Source organism: Drosophila yakuba, chromosome 2R (assembly GCF_016746365.2).
Source record: "Drosophila yakuba strain Tai18E2 chromosome 2R, Prin_Dyak_Tai18E2_2.1, whole genome shotgun sequence".
Classification (NCBI taxonomy): Eukaryota; Metazoa; Arthropoda; class Insecta; order Diptera; family Drosophilidae; genus Drosophila; species Drosophila yakuba.
In genome coordinates, this window is record NC_052528.2 from 22,550,882 (window position 1) to 22,570,446 (window position 19,565).

A 19,565-nucleotide genomic window follows, 5' to 3' on the forward strand; every position below is an offset into this window, starting at 1 on the left:
TTATTTTTATAAATACCCGAAAACGGTATGCTATATATATCCACCGAAGGCCATTTTCATTTGATTGATTCCATTGAGCAGTTTTGAATTTGAATAGTTTCGCTTTAATTAACCAGATAATATATTTATATATATAGAATTTGCATGTTGTACACTTATATATATTCCATATATACAAGAAATAAAAACAACATCTCTCTTAACACTACTTCGCAGCTAATTGACTAAAATGTTGTGAGCAGTTCCTCCTGGATGCTATTCGATCGAAGTAGTTGAGTTGGGGTAGGTCCGCCGGCGACCGTGTTCAGGACCTTGGACGACGTGGCCGAGGCGTTCTTGAGGTCGTGGTACTCGTCGCAGAACGTCTGGTGGAAGAATAGAGATAGGATTACGCCAAACATAGATTACTTGCACTCCTTACCTTGAGACGGCTGCCCAGAAAGATGGCACGTTCGCGCTTCCTGACCATGTAGTCCGACGACATGAGCCACCTGTGCTCCAAGCAATCCTCGGTGTATGGCCGTTTGCTGAATTTGTAAAAGGAAAGAGTGTAGTTGGTGATTCTGGTCATGGAGATGAGGAAGATGACAGCTAAGTGTACTCACGTGGGATGGCGCTTGAAGAGGAGCATGATGAAGCGCGTGGCCTCGGGCGTGACCTCCTTGAAAAGATTCTCGAACCTGTAGCGAACGAAGGATATGTTTTGCTTGGTCTCGTAGTCGTCGGCTCCGCGGAATGGACTGCATCCGGACAGGAGCAAGTAAGTGAGCGCTCCCAGCGACCAGATGTCGCTCTGCGGGAATATGGGCTCGTCGTTGATCATCTCGGGTGGCTGGAAGTCCAGGGAGCCGCAGGGCGTGACCTTCATGCCCAGCTTGTTAACCTTCTTGGCCGATCCAAAGTCGACCAGTTTCACCTGAATGGAGCGCACGGAGGCCATGACCACGTTGTCCGGCTGGATGTTCAGGTGGCAGTAGCCACGCCAGTGCAAATACTGGAGGGCATCCAGCAGCTGGGTCACCACAGTGGCTACCATCTGCTCGGAGTACTCGTGCCGGCTGCTGAAATAGGTCAACACGTCGGCGCCCTGGAGCTTCTCCATCACAAAGATGGCAATGGGCACATTCAGCGGCTTGTAGGCACTGAATAGAGCCGGGATCCGTTCGTGGCGGAGCGTTTTGAAGTTATCAAACTCAGCCACCACATTGTCCTCGTTCTCGTCGGTCACCTCCAGGATCTTGGCCACCACCACGGTGTCGGTGGACTTCTGGATGCCCTTAACTATGGTGCTGAACTCGCCGCGGGCAATCTCCGAAATGAAGCTGTACTTGTCGCTGACGGAGGAGTCGGTCACCCAGTTAGGGGGTTCCCGCTCACAGTGGTAGTCGGTGTGGACGCGCTCCTCCTCGGGAACCACTTGATGCCCGTTCTCGGTGAGCTGCTGTAAATGCTTCATGGCCTTGGTGATGTGGATTTTGGGTGCATCTCCGCCCACCGTCGAGGCGCTCACTGGGATGCCCATCTCGCTCCAGCCGATGCGGTTCTTGGAGGCCAGGCGGAACTGGTAGTTTGTATTGGGCTGCAAGTCGTGCAGCAAATAGAACTCGTGGTCAATGTTGTCCGCCACCGTGGTCCAGGCATCGCAGTTGCTCAACTTGTACTGCAGACTGTAGCAGAGGACTGTGGAGTGGCCGTCGTCGCGTGGCTGCTTCCAGCGGAGCAGGATCTCGGTGCCGCTGTTGGCAGAAATCTCGGGCGAGTCGGGGGCATCGGGCAGGGTGGCCACCACAATGCGGCAACGGGCCACGGTTTGACCCACCTTGTTCCTGGCCACCACCTTGTAGACGCCCACGTCGAAGTGAAGGGCCGGCTCAAAGCGCAGGATGGAGCGACCGTCCTCGTCCACCGATATCTTGATCCTCTTGCTCTCGGTCAGCACCATGTCGTTCTTGAACCACTGCACACACGGCTTGGGATCTCCCACGGCGAAGCAGTGGATGTGGCTGGGCTGGTTCTCGGTTATGGCTATGGTCTGCGGCTTCTCCCGGAAGAAGGGCGGATAGCCCTCCCGCTGGGTCTCGATCATGGCGTCGGCCTCGGTGTACTCATCCAGCCGGGGTCCCAGCTCCGTGCGCAGTCGTCTGATGGAGTAGGATTCGTTGGCCGCGTACATGCTGATGCGACTGCGGGTGCGTTCGTCGTCGATCTCCTCGTCCATGATGTCGGTGAAACGGCGTCGTTCGCGGATCACGGGCAGCTGCTCGGATACATTCTCAATTAGACACATTCAGACATGGATCTATTCCCACTTTACTCACCGACCAATCCACTGAATCGTTCAAAGCAAAGGACGGCGATCGGCGATGAGCCACCTTCATATACTCGCGCAATCTCACCGGGAAGTTGACATCTCGCAGTTGCAGCAGATAGGTATCCGGTCCGTATTGGTAGCTGGAATCAAGCAGAGAGCAGTTCAGAAGATGATACACCTTTATTTCAAACCTATACTTACTGACTCTCCGATTGAATGAGTCCCAGTTCGTAGTCGGGATGCAAGTACTTGGAAACCACTTCCTCGCGCTTTGCCCTGATCCTAGGCTCAGGCAGGGGCTCCGGGGTGTTCTCCGGCGTGTAGACATGACCCGGGGGATAGACCATCTTGGACGGATGCTGGAAGCAGCCGCTGAGGCGACGGCGGCGGAAGTAGTTCTTGCAGGAGGCGTTGGCATACCAGTCCCTGAAGTGGTCGTAGTAGTTGCGCAGCCGGTCGGTTCCGATCTGGTAGTCGTGGTCGTACACTTGGCGATCGAGCATGAAGAACCAGGGGTGCTTCAGGGCGGTCTTCACATCCATGCGTTCCTCTGGACTGTAGAGCAGCAAGCGGCTGATGAAGTCGCGGCCATCATCTGAAATGTGGGTCCAAATTTCGTCCTTGAAGTCCCAGCGACCCTCGCGTATCTTGGTCAGAGTTTCCCTGTCGTCAATGCCCAGGAATGGATTGTGACCTCCAAGGAGCACGTAGGTGATCAGGCCGACAGTCCACATGTCGTGGGAGAAATTGACTCCCTCCTTGTTCACAACCTCGGGCGAAACAAACTCGGGCATTCCGTAGTCCAGCGTGGACAGATTATGCCTGTTGATCTTCCTCGACAGTCCAAAGTCAGACACCTTGATGATATCACCGCCGACCACGGAGATCAACAGATCCTTGATCTGCAATATGGCAAGAAAAGTTTGAGGTGGTTGAACTTATGGCACTATCTCTGTATAGAATCTCTTACCGTTAGACCCATGTGTCCCACTCCCATTTCGTGCATGTGCTCCAAGCCCCACAGAGTCTGCCTGATGTAGTGGGCAATATCACGCTCCGTGTAATAGTCGCGACGCAGGAGGTTGTCCCTGACCAGCTCCCCGCCGGCAGCCAGTTCCATGATCAGGGTCACACTGCGATCGGTGTCGTAGGCATCGTATGGACGGATCAGGTTCTTGTGGTTGAACGTGTTCATCATCTCCAGTTCGTTCAGCATGAATGGTCGCAGCTCGGGTCTTCCGTACATGATCTTGGCGGCGTAGTTGTCGCCGGAGGAACGCTCCACGGCGTGGTAGGTGATGCCCTGGGTTCCACGGCCCAGTTCGTCTCCAATGTCGTATTTGTCCTGGTAGCGCAGCTGCTTGGAGCGCACGTATGGATGTCTGCCGTAGGTCTTGTAGATATACTGATCCTCGTTCTCCTCGATGTGCACGGTGACCGACGTGCTAATGGATCCGGCAATGTTCCTGGCACTGATGGAGTACAAGCCGCCGTCCTTGATGATCGAGTCGTGGATTGAGAGCACGTAGATATCGGGGTCATATGAGCTAATCTGTAAATAAAATTTAAAGTTAAATTTGGCAGAGAGATAAAAGGTGTATTCACTTCGTTTTACCTTGATGCGGGAAGAGTCGGCAATCGGCTTCCAGTCCTTGAACCAATGCACCTCTGGCAGCGGAATGCCCACCAGCTTGGCCTCGATCCTGCCATTCTTGCGGGCCATGATGAAGGTCTCATCTGGGCGCTTGAGGAACCTGGGATGCTCGGCAATCTCCAGTCTGACGCGTTGCCTAGCCTCGCCATGTTCGTTTGTGGCCACAGCTTCGTACCAGCCAACATCACGATCCAGCATTCTGTAGGATTATGAGAATCAGATGTTACTATACTCAAAGGTATCCCTTTCCAACTCACTTGTTAATGAAGAGCGTGGCCTGTCCGTTGCGGGTGTAGCTCTGGTCGAATCTGCCACCCGATTCAATGAGCATGTCATCGAAGTAGTAGGTCATCTTGGGCTTGGGATAGCCATAGACGAACCACATCAGCTCGGTGTTGTGATCCTTGACGCCGTAGCTGATGTCTTGTTCGCGCAGCAGGAATCTAAGTGGAAGAAAGCTATAGGTATTACGAATAATAGATATAAACCAATACTCACTGAGGAGCCTGTGCCAGGCCGTCATGTGGAGGCCTCTCGATGTCGAAGTCCTTGGGGAAGTAGGGCGAGGTTTCTGGCCTGAAGTCAGTGCCTGGAGGCAGATAGGTGTACGTCTTTGGTGGATCAGGCACCAGTTTTTGCCTGCAAGCAAGAATATTTAGTATGGGAAGGCAAATAACATTCTGCTCTCTCACCTGTAGGTCTGGGTATATGGACTGGGATCGCTCACACCAAACTTGTTCTCCACACGCACCCTAAACCGATAGTCCCTGAATGGTTCTAGGTTACGGATATCACAGGCACAACTGCGAACTCCCGTCCTCAGCGTACGCCAATCGCCCTCCGGCAGATCCATCATCTCGATCTGGAGTTTGTCGTTGAAGGATCAGCCTTGTTGGTGTGGGTTAGATGCTCTTTAACTTACCTGGTAAGTGATGGGATAGCGCGGAGTCAGAGGCACCGAGGGATTCCACGTCAGGAGCAGTCCACGATCGGTCATCCGAGAAATAATTGGACCCTCCGACAACGGCGGGGGAGCACCAGACTTCTTGTATTTCTTGAAATCGGTGTACTGGTCCTCCAGGGGCTTCTGCTGACTATCCAGTGCTGCAATGGGAGGCTGGTTAATCATAGCTCACAGAGTATTTCTTATGACCTACAGTCGTAGAACAGCTCAGCATGGCAGATATCGTCGCCGTAGGGGTTGAAAATGCGGCAGGAGTAGCGGCCCACATCGTACTCGGTCACATTCTTGATGGTCAGCCTGAGGAGGCCGTTGGGCTCCACATCGATCAAAAACCGGTCCGAAGGGAAGAGCTTCTGGTCGTTCTTGAACCACTCGACTTCTGGCTCCGGGTATCCGGTGGCGCATGCCGTGAATTTGGCAACCATTCCCTCGTAGATGTCGCAGTCGCCGATTTTCTTCAGGAACACTGGTGGCTCCGATCGGGAGTGCTTTTTACTGCAAAGAAAAGAGTGATAGTAAAGTATCCCTATACTTCAGAGGCCAAAGAATTACTTACATCTCATTGACGATGTCGAGACGTCCTTGGGTGATGTCCTTGCCCTCCCTGTTGCTGGCGATGCACTTGTACACGCCCTGGTCGCCCTTCTCACAGTTGTTCACAATCAGCATGTGGTGGTCGCCGTCGTTCTTGATGCTGTACTTGTCCGACTTGGGGATGGGCTTGTCCTGGAAGTACCACTCCAGGTCCGGATAGGGGACGCCGGAAACAGTCACGGGGATCTTGGCGTTGTTGCCGAACACCTGCTGCTGGTCGGATATCTTCTGCGTGAAGACCGGCGGCTTGTAGACCTTCCTGACATTGGCGTTGCAGGCGGAGGAGTCCTCGCCCAGCGGGTTGGCCAGCAGGCAGGTGTAGTTTCCTGAGTCGGCAGCTTCGGCCGGCTTGATGGTCAGTCCAATGTGCTTGCCGTCGCAGGTCATCAGCAGGCGCTCGTTGGGAGTCAGGGTTACGCCATCCTTTGACCAAATCACCTCGGGCATGGGGTTCGAAATAAACGGAGCGGAGAGCACCAGCTCCTGACCCTCATCCGCGTTCACATCTCGCAGAGCGGACACGAATTGGGGCGCCTCCTCTGTAGCTGTTTCATCAGCCTTGGGAGCCACGTAGAGCTTCGCCTTGGAGGCGGTAGATCCCTCGGGATTCTGGGCAATCACCTCGTACAGTCCGGAGTCACCGGGCACTGTCTTCTCGATGATAAGGCTCGTACTGTTGTCCGGATTCTCCACAATGGCAATGTGGCTGGGATCGGGCTTGATTTCGTGGCCGTTGTGGAACCACTGAAGTTTCGGCTTCGGGTTGCCAACCACCTTGATGTCCATCTTCACGGGGAAGCCCTCAATGCTGGAGGCATCCTGCAGCTCGGCCACAAACACGGGCTTCGACTCCTTGGGCACAATCTCCACCTTGGACACGCCCTCGATCTCGCCGCCCTTGTTGGCAATCACGCACTTGTAGACTCCGGCGTCCAATGGCTGAGCAGCATCGATGCTGAAGTGAGAATATCCTGGGATGAGTACCAATCTCAGTTCATATTGCTTGTACTTACATCAAGCCAACTTGACCATTGGGACTGTTGATAAAGTTGATCTCCGGACTTGGGCGCAGCAGCATGCCATCCTTGTACCACTTGACCTCCGGTGCTGGGAATCCAGTGACCTGGGCTTCCAGCTTCAGGGGTTCACCGACGACAACCGTTTGGCCGGTGATGGGCTTGAGGAACTTGGGCTGCATCTCCTCAGCTGAAGGTGTCAGAAATGATTGTATGTCCTTTTTGAAGTGAACTTTCTTTGAATCTTACGTTTAACGGCCACCGCGCACAGAGCCACCTTCTCGCCATGAGGATTGGATATAATCAGCTTGTATGCTCCCGAATCATTGGGCTGGCAGCTGTTGATCTCCAGCTTCACCAGGCCATCCGGATTGGTAGAAATCTTAATACTATAGTAGAGGTTTAGCAGGATTCCGAATATGAATATGACATGATATGAACTACCTTTCGCTAGGCTTGACTTCATCGCCGTCCTTGAGCCACTGGACAGTGGGCAGAGGGCTTCCATCCACGCAGCACTCCAGCACAAGAGGTTCACCCTGCAGCACATCCAGAGCGTTGTCCAGCTTCTTCACGAAGCTGGGTGCGAGGGCCAGCAGAGCCAGCTTGAAGGGCGCCTTGGTCACTCCGATTTCATTGGTGGCCACACAGGTGTACTGATGGGTTCAATCCATTAGTTAACTGATTAGGTCACCAATCGAGTGAGGTCTTACCGCTCCCACATCGTTTTCCCTGAAGGATTTAATGTCCAGCACACTTTCGATTTGGTCGGAGGCCTTCTTGGTGTCCTCCTTGGCGTACAGCTTGTCCTTGCCGGGCTTGTTGATGGCTTCATAGTTGATGGGCTTGTCGTCCTTAAACCACTCAATTGTGGGCAGTGGAACACCGTGCACCAGAACCTTCGTGGAAACGGGCCTGTAGTCGTGGATGCTCTGGCTCTCGGGCTGCACTATGAAAGTGGGTTTCTCCACTGAAAAGAAATATATCATGAATGAAGGGGTTTGAAGATTCCACTCCAATGATGAGTCCATACCCAGTACTGCCAAGTTAAAGTCCACGGCGGCCCTTCCCTCGCTGTTGGTGGCTGTGATGGTGTACTTGCCGTCCTCGCTGGGTGAGACCGACTGGAACACCAGGCGGTACTTATCGGCATCCACGTCCGCGATGACCTCGCAGTTCTCATGGTTGCAGAGGTTCTCGTTGCCGCGAGTCCAGGAAACCTTTGGTTTCGGATTGGCCTGGACGAGAGCCTCGAAGCAAATGGTGTCGCCGGGCAGACACTTGGTGTCGTTCAGGCCAGAGATCTCCGGCTTGGCCAGCACGTCGATCCATCCGCTAGTGGCCAGCTCACCGTACTTGTTCTTCACCTTCAGTTCATAGCGTCCGGAATCCTTGATCTCAGCTGCAATTTAGTCAGATATATATTTTTCTCACGAGACTCTAGTTCAGCTATTACCTTCCAAGATGTTCAGGGTGCAGCTGTACTGAACCAATCCGTTCTCTGCGTCCTTCTTTTCCACCTTCAGCTTGAGGTTATTGCTCTCCACGACGGGCTGACCATCCTTGAGCAGGACTATTTCAGGAGCGGGATCAGCTGTGAAGACAACTGGCTCGCAGACCTTGTCGCCCTTGTTCACCTTTATGTCCTTCAGTCCAGGACCTTGGGTCAGAATTGGCTTGCGATATTCAGCGATGCCTACGATACAAAAATATTAGATGTGTTAGATTTCAACTGAAAAATAGGAAGATAGGAAAGTCATCTTACCTGACAGAGAAAGCTCTCCCTGATGCGACTTCTCGCCAACCTTGTTCTGCACAACCACCTTGTATTCGCCCGCGTCCACCAGATCCAGGGACTGCACCTCCAGCTTGTAGTGGTCCTGCAGGATTGCGATATTCAAAGTAAGTCGCAGCTTAAGAAGTGAAGTGTTTGATAAGAACAAACCCCATCGACGGTGATAGCGGTGTGCTTGTCGGGCGTGATGGGCTTTCCATCGTGGTACCAAATCGCTTCCGGCTTGGGAATGCCCGTGGCAATGACCTCGTACTTGAGGGGCACACTTTCGTAGCTGTGCTGCTGGAAGACATCGACGTGGACGATCTCCGGAACGGCTATAAGACAAGACTTGTGTCAATATCTGTGTGTATGCAGAGGTGTGTGCTATTAGAATTCTGTACAGGGTGCATAGATCATTCGTAGGATTAGTTTCGGCAGTGCAGCACTTACAACATCTTCAGTAATTGGTATCTTACAGGTCAGTTAGGACCCCAAGGACCTAGTGACCAGCTAACCATCTTATCGTAGTGTATTACAGATGTGAGATATCTTATCAAGTCAACTGTACAAGTTTACAGTAGATTGAGAAACTTAAGGATCGGTTTTCAGTTCCCCAATGGTCGTGCAATTATTAAAATCAGTCCACTTAAATGCTAATTTCATTCACGATGCTCACAAATTCGCGTTTCTTACATCTTGTTAAAGGCCATCGTTTGATTTATATTCTCTGTACACTTTGAGTTAGGTGGTTGTGTTAAATGTGACATGAAATGCTTTTATATGTGATATGTACAATGGGCGTGCATATGAAATTATTGCGACATCTTCTTGGTTATTTGTCATTTCAGGGTTAATTCGTTTATATTTAGAATTATTTCGATTCGTTCTCATTCATGGCATTCCCCAAGTATTTATATTTTTAGTGGTGCTTATAGTGATGCTTAATTGATGCATTGGAAATGGTTTGGTTTACCCCCTTCTTCAGGTTCTTCGGTGGTCGCAATCATAGTTTTTGTCACGGTCTGTTCCAGAGACAAAGCCTCGCTAGCTGCATCAGAATTTCATATTGGAGACAGGAGATTAGGTTTAGTGACATATTCGGGGGTCGGGAATACATATGGGTATCACTCCTTGGCTACCTTGGGTATCACACCCTGTTCTTTTTTTCACCTTCTTAAAGAACCCAGTGGTTTTTTGCATAACTATACTTACTTAGGACGGCCACCTTGCAAGTGGAGGTGGTCTCGCCAATAAAGTTGGTGGCCTTCATCTCATAGGTGCCCGCATCTTCGGTCCTGGCCAGATTCAAGGTGAGATAGTAGTTCTCAATGCGCTGCGTGTCCCGAGAGATTTTAATACGCGCATCTTCATAAATTTCATGACCATCCTTGAACCTGAACAAAGCAGCAGATTAATAAAGGTTTGAACTATGATTTCTCACTTGCTTACCATTTAATTTTGGCCTCCGGTTCACTGTATACTTCCACCTCCAAAGTAAAGGACTTGCCCTCCTGAACCTCAACGTTCTTGAGCCCGCGCTTGACCTTGGGTTTGCCTGAAATTACAGTAGAGATCAGATATATGCGATATATGGAGTTACTGCAGCTCACAGTTGACGGTCACCACGCAGTTGTCCTCCAGTTTCCCATAGTCATTCATGATCTTGCAGGTGTAGTTGCCCTGCATGTTGGTGGCCACCTTGTTCATGATCAGCTTGAAGTCGTTGCCCTCCTCCACGTGACGGAAGTCGTTCCTCTTCTCGTCGATCTCGATGCCATCGATGTACCACTTGGCGTGCGGGCGAGGATAGGCATCCACACCCACCACGAGCTCCACATTGGAGTCGCCCTCGGCCACAGTAATGTTCTTCAGCTTGTGAGTGAATTCAGGAGCGCACTTGATGAGCAGCTGGGTGGAGCTGGTGGCCGATCCGTGCTCATTGGTGGCCTTCACGGTGTACTTTCCAGCATCCACACGGGTGGCTCCGGTAATCTTCAGGGTGTAGGCATTGCCGTCGCTGCTAACCGTGTACTTCGCGTCGGTTATCTTGATCTCGGTCTCGTCGTGGTACCAAGTCAACTTGGCCTCCGGATAGGCATCGATCCGCACCGTCATCTGGACGTTCTCCTTCTCCCCGTGGATGTACTCGCTCTCGAAGTTCTTCACAATCACCGGCTTCGACTTCACCGTGCAGCTCCAGTACTCCGAGGTCTGGCTAAGATCGTTGGTGGCCTTGATGGAGTAGTTGCCCGCTTGGGACAGCTTGATCTCCTTCACCTCGACAACGACCTTCTCCAGACTCTTGCCAATGGAACTCGAGGAGATCTTGACGTTGCTCTCGGCGGTCACGTCCTTGCCATTATTGGTCACCTGGACGGTGGGCTGCGGGAAGCCCTCCACTTCTATTTCCATCTTGATGGTCTCGCCGGCCGAGCAAGTGATGTCCGTGATCTTCTTGATTTTAGGTGGAGCTTAATGGGGGTATAGGATTAGTACGCAGCATATAATTGATATGAGCTTAATAAATAATTTAAAAAAACGATACCAACGGACTTTCACTTGGGGATGTTTAAGTTATTACCTTTTACTACCAAGTTAATGGACGACTCGTCCTGGCCCAGCTCATTGATGGCCTCAATGGTGTAAACTCCGGCGTCGACGGTGTCGACGTTCTTGATCACCAGCGACATGCTCTCCTCATCCTCGTACATGAACTTGTGCCTGTCGTCCACCTGGATGACCTCACCGTCGTGCTTCCACTGCACCGCCGGCTTGGGGAAGCCCTTGCACTGGAGCTCCAGGATGGCCGAGCCGCCGATGCTTGCGTTCGCCTCGCGGTGCTCGATCACCAGGGTGGGCTTCTCGGGCTCCCGGTTTAGGGTCTGGATGGCACCCTGAACCGAGAGCTCGGCACTGCACGAGATGTTGCCGGTGGAGGTCTGGGCCACGCAGGTGTAGATGCCCGCATCCTCGGGCTTCACATGCTGGAAGACCAGGGCCAGAGAATCCTCGTCCTCCCCGAAGAGCACCTTGAACCGCTCCTCGGGATCGAACTCCTCGCCGTTGCGCTTCCATTGGAAGACCGGTTTCTCTCCAGCTGGCAGAATTTGCCCGCTCAGTGCGCCAAATGGATTCTTATCCTCTGTGGAATTTACAAACTGGTAATTACGTGATATTTATTGGACAATCTTTATGGGACTCACCCACTGTGGTGGCGACAGCCTCGCAGTTGGCTTCGCCGTGCTTGTTGGTGGCCTTGCAGGAGTAGGTTCCCGCGTCGGTCTTCTGCACGTCGGCAATCACCAGCTCATAGAAACCGAGGTAGTCCTTGTCCCGAATAATTTGGATCCTGTCATTGGTTTCGAGTATCTCCTTTTCATCCTTGTAGCTGTGGCGGAATAAGAAAATCAATTTATCATATAGCTGTATTTAAAAGTAACTTGTAAACTCACAATTTAACCCGTGGTTTGGGATCTCCTATAATCTTGATCATGAAACGGAACAGAGTGTTCTCGATCATCTCGGCATCTTTCAAGCTCACCAGGAAGGCTGGCTCCGTATTGGTTTTGGTTTCATCATGACCAGGAGCTGCACGGCAAATAAGCTAGTCATCTTATGGCTTCAAACCCTCCTTATATATACTCTTACCTTGACCAACCGCCAGTTGCGCCGACACAGTTGTCGTTTCGGATGCGGACTGGGCCCGAATGGTGTAGGTACCCGCATCGGTCTCGCTGGAAACAGTTTGAAAAAGCATTTAAATAAATTTAATTGGATAAAGCGATGATGTTACCCACCTGCAGTTCTTGATGTCCAAGCGGTAGGAGTTCATGGGAGCGGCAGTTTGGGTGATTCTGTCGGCCAAACGGTCCTCCAGCGGCTTGTTGTCCTTCAGCCAAGTAACCAGGCCTGGCTGATCCTTGAATTGGATCTCAAAGTGGGCAGTCTCTCCAGCTAATCGGGCAGTAAACATAATCACTTAAAACCTTATCCCTGAACATAGAAGTCAAACGAACTTACGTTCCACTTGCACGCTCTTCAACATCTTGACCACCACTGGCTTGTCGACGGAGCGCAGGGGTCGATCCTCTTGGAGACGGGACGATGACCGGATTCCGGCACGCGATTCTGCCACAGAGTAGGAGGCACGGCTCTCGGCTCGGCTTTCGGCGCGACTTGCAGCACGGCTCTCTGTGCGTCCGGTGGCCAGCAGAGAGGAACGGGCTTCGACCTTGTCGACGGAACTGCGATCCCGCCTGGAGCTTATGCCATACTGCGATCGCTCAACGGTGCTGTCATAGGAGGTTCCCCGGTCGTAGTCCCGAGATTTGGCTTTACGGATGGCCAGAGGCGGAAAGGTTTATTAGATGTGGGTCGAGTTGGAACTGATCATTCAATTTTAGACTGAGGTGTTCCTGAGATCTCGAGAGTCCAGAGATTCCAGGAACCCCTCTTCGGAAACCAATTCTCATTCTGAACAGGAACTAGCAAGGATGGGATAGATTTGGGATTCAATGTAGGATAAGAGGTAGACACATAAGGTGTTATTTGTAAAGTAAACAACGTGTGTAAACAATGAAGAGTAAAATGTGAAGAATAGTTTAAAACAAAGTTATTTACGATTAACTCAACGGATTTATGTGCGGATGATAGACGTGAATCACATGAAGTAAACCGATGTTGTCTTGCAAGAAGTCGCACGGAGTCACACTGAAAGATCAGTGGGGTTTCGGTTGATTATGGAGTAAGTTACGACATTCCAGACATTGAGTTTAACTGGCTTCAGAGCACATTAGAGCACATTTAACACGGGCATCCGACGATGGATTCCAAAAACCGATCAATACATAACTATTCCAGACCGATGGGTCGGATCGGTCATACTTTCGAACTTACTTTCATAGCGACGTGTTGAAGCCCTCGAGTAGCCAGAATAATAATCATCCATACCACCGACGCTTTGGCCCCTGGCTTCGAAATCGGCACTTGGCTCTCTGAAATCGTCAGCAATAGACTCGGTATAGTCGCCTTCAAGCTCAAAGATATTAACGGGCTCCTCAACGATCTCGTAAATGGGTCGTTTCTTAACAGGCGGGGTGAAAATGTGCAGGAAGTCGCGGGCCTTGGCCTTCTGCACGGTGTCTTGGGCATAGTTGGTGGAGTCCTTCGACTTGAGCACCGTGCTCTTGATGCTGCGGATCTTCTGCTTGGCATTGCGAAGCGATGTGTCCGAGGAGGCCGCATCATAGATGCCCTCGAAGAAGTTCTGCGTCCGCTGCTCTAGACTCTCAGTATGGACTAGGAGGCGCTTGATGGTGGGCGGCGGCGGAGGCGGCGGTGAGGGGGGGCGTGCCTTGACTATTAGTATCTCGATGGTGGTCTCGTAAGCGATTAGTGGAAGCGGTTGGAAGAAGCCGGGCATGCGCGTGAAGTTGGGCGGAATGGGCGGCGGCGGGGGACCAGACTGCTGCAGGTGCTGGTTGGCCCCGCTGCGATCGCCGGCGATGTTGGCTAGCCGGTTATTCCAGATGGTTAGTGAAGCGTGGTCGGTTATGTTGGCGGTGTACCCCTGCTGGCGGCCCTGCGATCCCCCCGGAGGAGCGGTGTCTCCATCGCGGAGGGACTCGCTGTAGCCAACAATGTCTTTCAGCTCGATGGGCTTGTGCTTGGTTACCACAGGGTTTTCGCATTCTACGGGTCGGTATACTTGGATCTTTGGAATCGAACATGGTGACGGTTCTCGCTCGAGATCTTCGGCTTGCTTACCGGCTAAGGAGCTCTCTTCTTCTGTGACTAATATCTGCTCTCGGATCTCACTTGACTGGCCTGATTCGACTACAGTTGACCTGGTCTCGGTTACAGATTCACGAATCTCTGTCGCCGCTAAAGCTTCGACTTCCTTGGAATGTGAAGCTAACGAGGACACTTTACTCTGGACTTCCTTGGCAGGAGAGGCAGCCTTGACAGGCTCGGGCTGCGAAGGAGTTACCTCCTTAACAGAAGAAGCGACCGCTGGAGGCTGAGGTGGAGGAGCAACCTCCTTTACTGGAGAAGTAACCACTTGCGGCGGTGGTGGAGGAGTCACTACCTTCGCAGGAGTAACCTCCTTCGGTGGCGGTGGAGGTGTCACTACCTTCACTGGAGTAACCTCCTTCACTTGAGCTTGTGGTGGAGGAGAAGGAGATACCACTTTGGCAGGAGCCTCTTTACGGACTTCCGAGCTAGTTTTGATCTGGGAGCTAGTGATCTCCACAGACTCGGTCTTGGAGGAGATGGACTTGGAAGACTGCTGCTTCTTGTACAGCTCAATGGCCTCCTGCTCTAGCTTCAGCAGCTCCTGCTGCTCGTGCTGAAGCCGCTCCTTGGTCTCCTTGCTCAGGAAGTAGTTCTCAGCCACGTCCGAGGGACGGACACTGAGATTCGGATCGTGGGCTTCGGCCCGTTGCGGAAGATGGAGGATTAGCTCGCTTTCGGAAGCGATTTGGGACGCGTCGACCTTAAGGTCATCGGCGGTGTGCTCTTGCAAGGTGACGTCCTGGTTGATGTGGCTAGAGATCTCGTTGAACCAGGTCAAGTGAGCCTCTGGGCCATGGGGCTTAATGTCAATGGGTAGGAAGGAGTTGGCCTCCGGCGCCTTCAGACTCAAGTGGATCTGCTTCTCGTCGGCCTTGAGCTCGATGTTGCAGAGGGGCAGCTTCACGATGTTCTGCAGTATGAACACGGATCGGTTCTCGGATATCTTGCGCACCTTGGTCACCAGAATGCGCGACTTGAACAGGAAGCAGTAGCGATCGTGCGCCTTGCCCTCCTTGTCGACCACGTTGCACCAGGCGTGGAGGAGCAGGCGGCCCAACTTGTAGATGTTACCACGACAGCCCTCGATGCTGGAAAGAAACCTATTGTCGTACGCTCTACTGGGCACACTAAGCATTAACTCTAAGGCCCTCTCCAAGTCTTTAACGTTCTCTTTCAAGCTTAGCGAGTACTTAATGAAGTCCTGCGAAAACAAATTATTATCAAGGTCTTTAGCAACTTGGCGGTCAAGCGTGGCACGGGGATGAGCTTAACTAAGATCGGGGCGGAGCGGACTAACACTAAACAGGTGAATGAAACAGGTGTATGGGTACGGATATGTCGGCAAACCTTGAACAGAAGCTGGTAGTCGTTTATTCTCTGGATGGGGAGCTTGAGGTGTTCTGCCAGAGATTTGTCGTCTCCGAGCTGTTTCGAAAGTTCCTGCAATGTAAGAACAGGTGCTTTAGTACTGGCTACAGATACAGATACATTTACAGATGCTGCAAGGTCACTGGACTATCTGTCCATTCCAATTCCCAATCCCAAAGTTCGAAATGAAATAACAACACTTTTGGTGGGTTGCGGACTTGGTGGTTTTCTGCATCCGCCTGCCCACCGCCTGGCGAACATATACATTCTCGATCCCTCTCGCGTTTGGGGTTATTTTTGGAACGATGTTTAAAAATTTATCACTTGTTGCAAAAACGGATACGTGTGCGTGCGTCGGTGAATGATTGTCTATAGTCTATATATGCATGTAGTACTGTGGTTTGGAAGGCTATACGCGTGTGTGTATGTACACCATGTACGCATTCGAATACTGAAATGTTTGTTCACTTTATTCACTCTGTGAATGAGCTGTGTGCTCATGCTCATGTTCATATTCATATTCACCAACCACGAATATTCACTGCTGAACCAATTTCGAAACGAACGAGTAGAAGTGAACTCATTAAAGTCAATGTTACAATATTTTCGCCAGTATATATTTAAACACTTTTAGATCTGAGGTCGGAATATGTGGGCTGAGGAAAAATTGCTCGCATGCATATATTTATAAATGTATACGTATTGGCGTATCTTTTAATAAATATATATACTCTCGCACAGTAAAATTTCGGAAATGTTGCATAACGGGCGAAAAGTCACAAATATCCACGGATCGATTTGAGAATGCTCTTTCTCCAGCCACTCGATTGATCGGCTGCGGAGTCACTCCACGTCAGGTGAATTCACCTGAATGGGCTTTCACAGCTCCCAGAATTTCACTGACTGAAGGGCTTTCTTTATCCGGAGATAGTAAATTGGAAGAGGAAGGGGGACTAGATGGAGATGGGTCCAGTTAGGGGCTAAACTTCAAGTACCTAGGGCGCAACGGTTACGTATGTGAATAATTAGCACGACACGACCGCGAACACTACTCGGAAGCAACTGAAAACTGCAAAAGCTTTGGATTCGAAAGCGTCTGCCTTTAAAAATAAACCGATTCCGATTCTCGCACACAGCGCACGCATAATATTTGAAGACGATTCCACACTTGCTCAGCTTCGCAGTTTATTCGATTCTCAATTGCTTTTGATTTCTGCCCACAATTGCAGCAAACGGGGGAGCATTTGGCTTTGCGGACTACATGGCACTTTGGATACTTTGGATACCTTGGATACCAGGATACCTGGATATCTTAGATACCTTGGATACCTTGGATACCTTGGATACCTTGGATACCAGGATACCTGGATATATTAGATACTTACTTGAAAGTACTTCTTGGCATCGGGATTCGAGCCCAGGTAGTCCTGGGCCAAGGGCTCGTTCTGGCAGTACACCACATGCTTGTCGAAGTCCCGTTCCAGGCGCAGGAAGGTCTTGGCCACCATGTTCGGCTGGTTGCTGTAGCACTTAAGGCCCTCCTTCAGCACGCTGCAAACCCAAGTGTTAACTGCCTTTACTCCTGTCCACCTGATTACATCCAGGATGCTTACTTGTTGTGAAACTCGGCGATTTGCAGAAAGTTGCAGAATATGATGTCCTTGTTGTCCCGCACGGAGCGCGGCACCACCGGCTTGTCGATGCCCTTGATGTACTTCTCCACCACGTGGAGCAGATCCCTGGAGAACTCCTCCTCGGTTTCCACCAGCTCCCTGAGAATGGTTCTATAACGGCCATTACAACTAGTATCGAACTGTCCAACTGGATGGAGTGAGTTGATAGCCCTTACAGTTTCCTAAACTCCGCATCGCCACTCTCCTTGCCATTCGAACCACTCATGGTGGGATTGAACTCAAGTATCTCAATGGGCACCCAGCCTTCCTTGGGGGAGTCCCCGCTATCGAACATTCGCACAAAGCATCTGCAAAACTCGCCTCCTTTAGTGTCATACCACATTCTGGGTACCATAGTACCACAGTACCACAGTACCATCACTCACCTTGACTTCTCGGAAGCCTTTGAACTTATCAGCTCGACCAGATCCCCGCGAGAAACGCTGATCTCGTCCGAGGCCAGCGACTGGGCCTGGTAGTCCCGACTCACAAACACGATATCCGCCACCTGCTGGGTAAAACCGACATCTTATGTATGAACTTTCCATTTAAAGCTATCTTCCACAGTCACACACATTTCGTTCACCCATTGCGCTTCTCTGGCACCAAAAGAGCAACTATAGATCGTTAATTTCAGTGACCGGAAGTTCAGGGGCTTTATGCAATCCGTCAAATAGGAGCTGTATATCGATTTGATCTTTCAACGCGTTCGACTTCGGTGTTTCACAAACAAAAGTGCCTGAGCAATATTTAGCCCGCTAGCTGAAAGTCTATTTTGCGTTGACATAGACACGCGGGCTCGGCTATTTATTTCGATGTCCAATTTTACTGAGTGCAAAGCTTGTGCAGCCGAATCAGCCGAATCAGCTGATCCCCCGATTTTCTCCCTCGAACTGGGTTCTTCACTTCGGGCCAATGATCCGAGACCACAGTGGAACCGGCCACGATGGACTCCCACCCACTTCGCAGCACCTTCGGAGCACTTTCGTAGCACTTTCCACTTTTCAAATTCAAGAAATATCTCTTCACCGAGTATAAGATACTATTAGGTCTTTTGGTTTTAAGGTCACTTGTATCATTTTTTTATGGGGTGCACATTTCCTTGCCTTTCTTAAAGCACTCAAACTGAAAAACAAAATTTCACTTTAATCCTCACTAGCTGGTTAACCAGTTACGATCTTATGACACATCCATACTTGCAAGTAGCAAACATCCATTAACTAGGATCTATTCTCTTGCAGGACGACCACTGTAGCTTTTATCTCACACAATTTATGTACATCTGGTTGGCCAGAAGTATTAATAAGTACATTTGGCACATGTTCATAGACCGATTTATGGTGTATTTTCCGGACGGACACGCATAACTTACGGCATCCATTCCGGCTGATTTGATTATTTTGACTTCGAATCACTCGATTCACTCGACTTCGCACACAATTGATTAACTCACGCACATTGGCACGAATTCGAAAATGTATTGCATAACTTATTACTGGGGCGATTTCGAATTTTCTATTTCCAATACACTATTTGCACTGGATTTGAGGCATCATGGGCAGGATTAGCCCAGTATCGAACACTACGAACACTAGTCTAGGCTACGGGGCACTCGAGTTCGTTTGTCATAACTGAAAAGTCGAGGAATTTTCCGCTTTTCCGCGGGCCAGTCCGATTCAAAAGTGGAATAGGTTTAAATTTAAACTGCGGTCGCGTGAAATATATTGGCTACTGCGTGCGGATACCAATGATTTTAACTGCATCCCGACAACTGTACGACTGATCGATATTCGCTGATCACAACAAAAGCTCCCCTCGAACATCGTTTCACAATTTAAAAATAATGCACATGCACCTCGGACTCGCCATCGCCATCGCCATCCGCATCCCCATCTCCATCCCCATCCGCATCTGCAACTGCATTTGTATCTGCATCTGCATCTGCATGTGCATAGCCATGTGCTTAGATGCCGAACACAGTGGACGGTCGAAAAGTTTGTGGCTGTCAGAGGAGTGCATATAGATTTCGGCACCCAGAGTGCGCCAGCATACATATTTAATTAAGTATTATAATATATACGCGGGCACGAAGTTATTTATACGTTATTCTGCCCATACGTTATTCGCCATGTTTATGGTCTGAAATATTGGCTTGTTTAATTAATTTGCACTGCACTTCCTCCTGTCACCTGAAATGAAATCATAAATGGTGCCACAAGTGGGGGATGGCACTCATCAAAGGGGCAAATTGGCCTACAAAGTAGAGATTAGTCACCAATTAGAGCATCCCAAAGTGGTAGTTACTAACACCTCCCTACTGAATATTTATGCCAATGCTAGACTAGAGCTTTCCACTTGGAAGCTTTGTTACTTGGAAACATCTTAATTTAGTGCAACAATAGAATCTATTGT

The 19,565-nt window shown here is 50.5% G+C and overlaps 1 protein-coding gene across 8 annotated transcripts; it reads right to left on the minus strand.

The window, feature by feature from the left end:
- Positions 1-81: 81 nt before the first annotated feature.
- On the minus strand, positions 82-18,932 carry LOC6531953 (obscurin). Of its 8 annotated transcripts, none has more exons than XM_002092703.4 (38): positions 18,526-18,932; positions 17,540-17,661; positions 17,330-17,461; positions 17,094-17,264; positions 16,866-17,031; positions 15,460-15,552; positions 13,213-15,313; positions 12,337-12,648; positions 12,114-12,270; positions 11,965-12,050; positions 11,769-11,904; positions 11,520-11,704; positions 10,898-11,458; positions 9,927-10,787; positions 9,766-9,871; positions 9,529-9,710; positions 9,290-9,364; positions 8,485-8,651; positions 8,305-8,419; positions 7,996-8,235; positions 7,573-7,941; positions 7,253-7,509; positions 6,984-7,195; positions 6,789-6,928; positions 6,537-6,729; positions 5,486-6,478; positions 5,123-5,424; positions 4,888-5,069; positions 4,658-4,827; positions 4,464-4,604; positions 4,223-4,408; positions 3,927-4,164; positions 3,282-3,863; positions 2,513-3,213; positions 2,319-2,451; positions 606-2,257; positions 422-527; positions 82-365 (listed from the first exon to the last, which is right to left on the minus strand). In XM_002092703.4, exons 1-38 carry the CDS (start codon positions 18,532-18,534, stop codon positions 225-227), a joined length of 12,675 nt encoding a protein of 4,224 aa, XP_002092739.1. In that variant the 5' UTR covers positions 18,535-18,932; the 3' UTR covers positions 82-224. The 8 variants fall into 8 exon arrangements, with proteins under 8 accessions (XP_002092739.1, XP_015051635.1, XP_039228487.1 ...); XM_015196149.3 differs by having other exon boundaries at positions 17,540-17,664; XM_039372553.2 differs by lacking the exon at positions 9,290-9,364.
- Between the last annotated feature and the right edge of the window lie 633 nt (positions 18,933-19,565).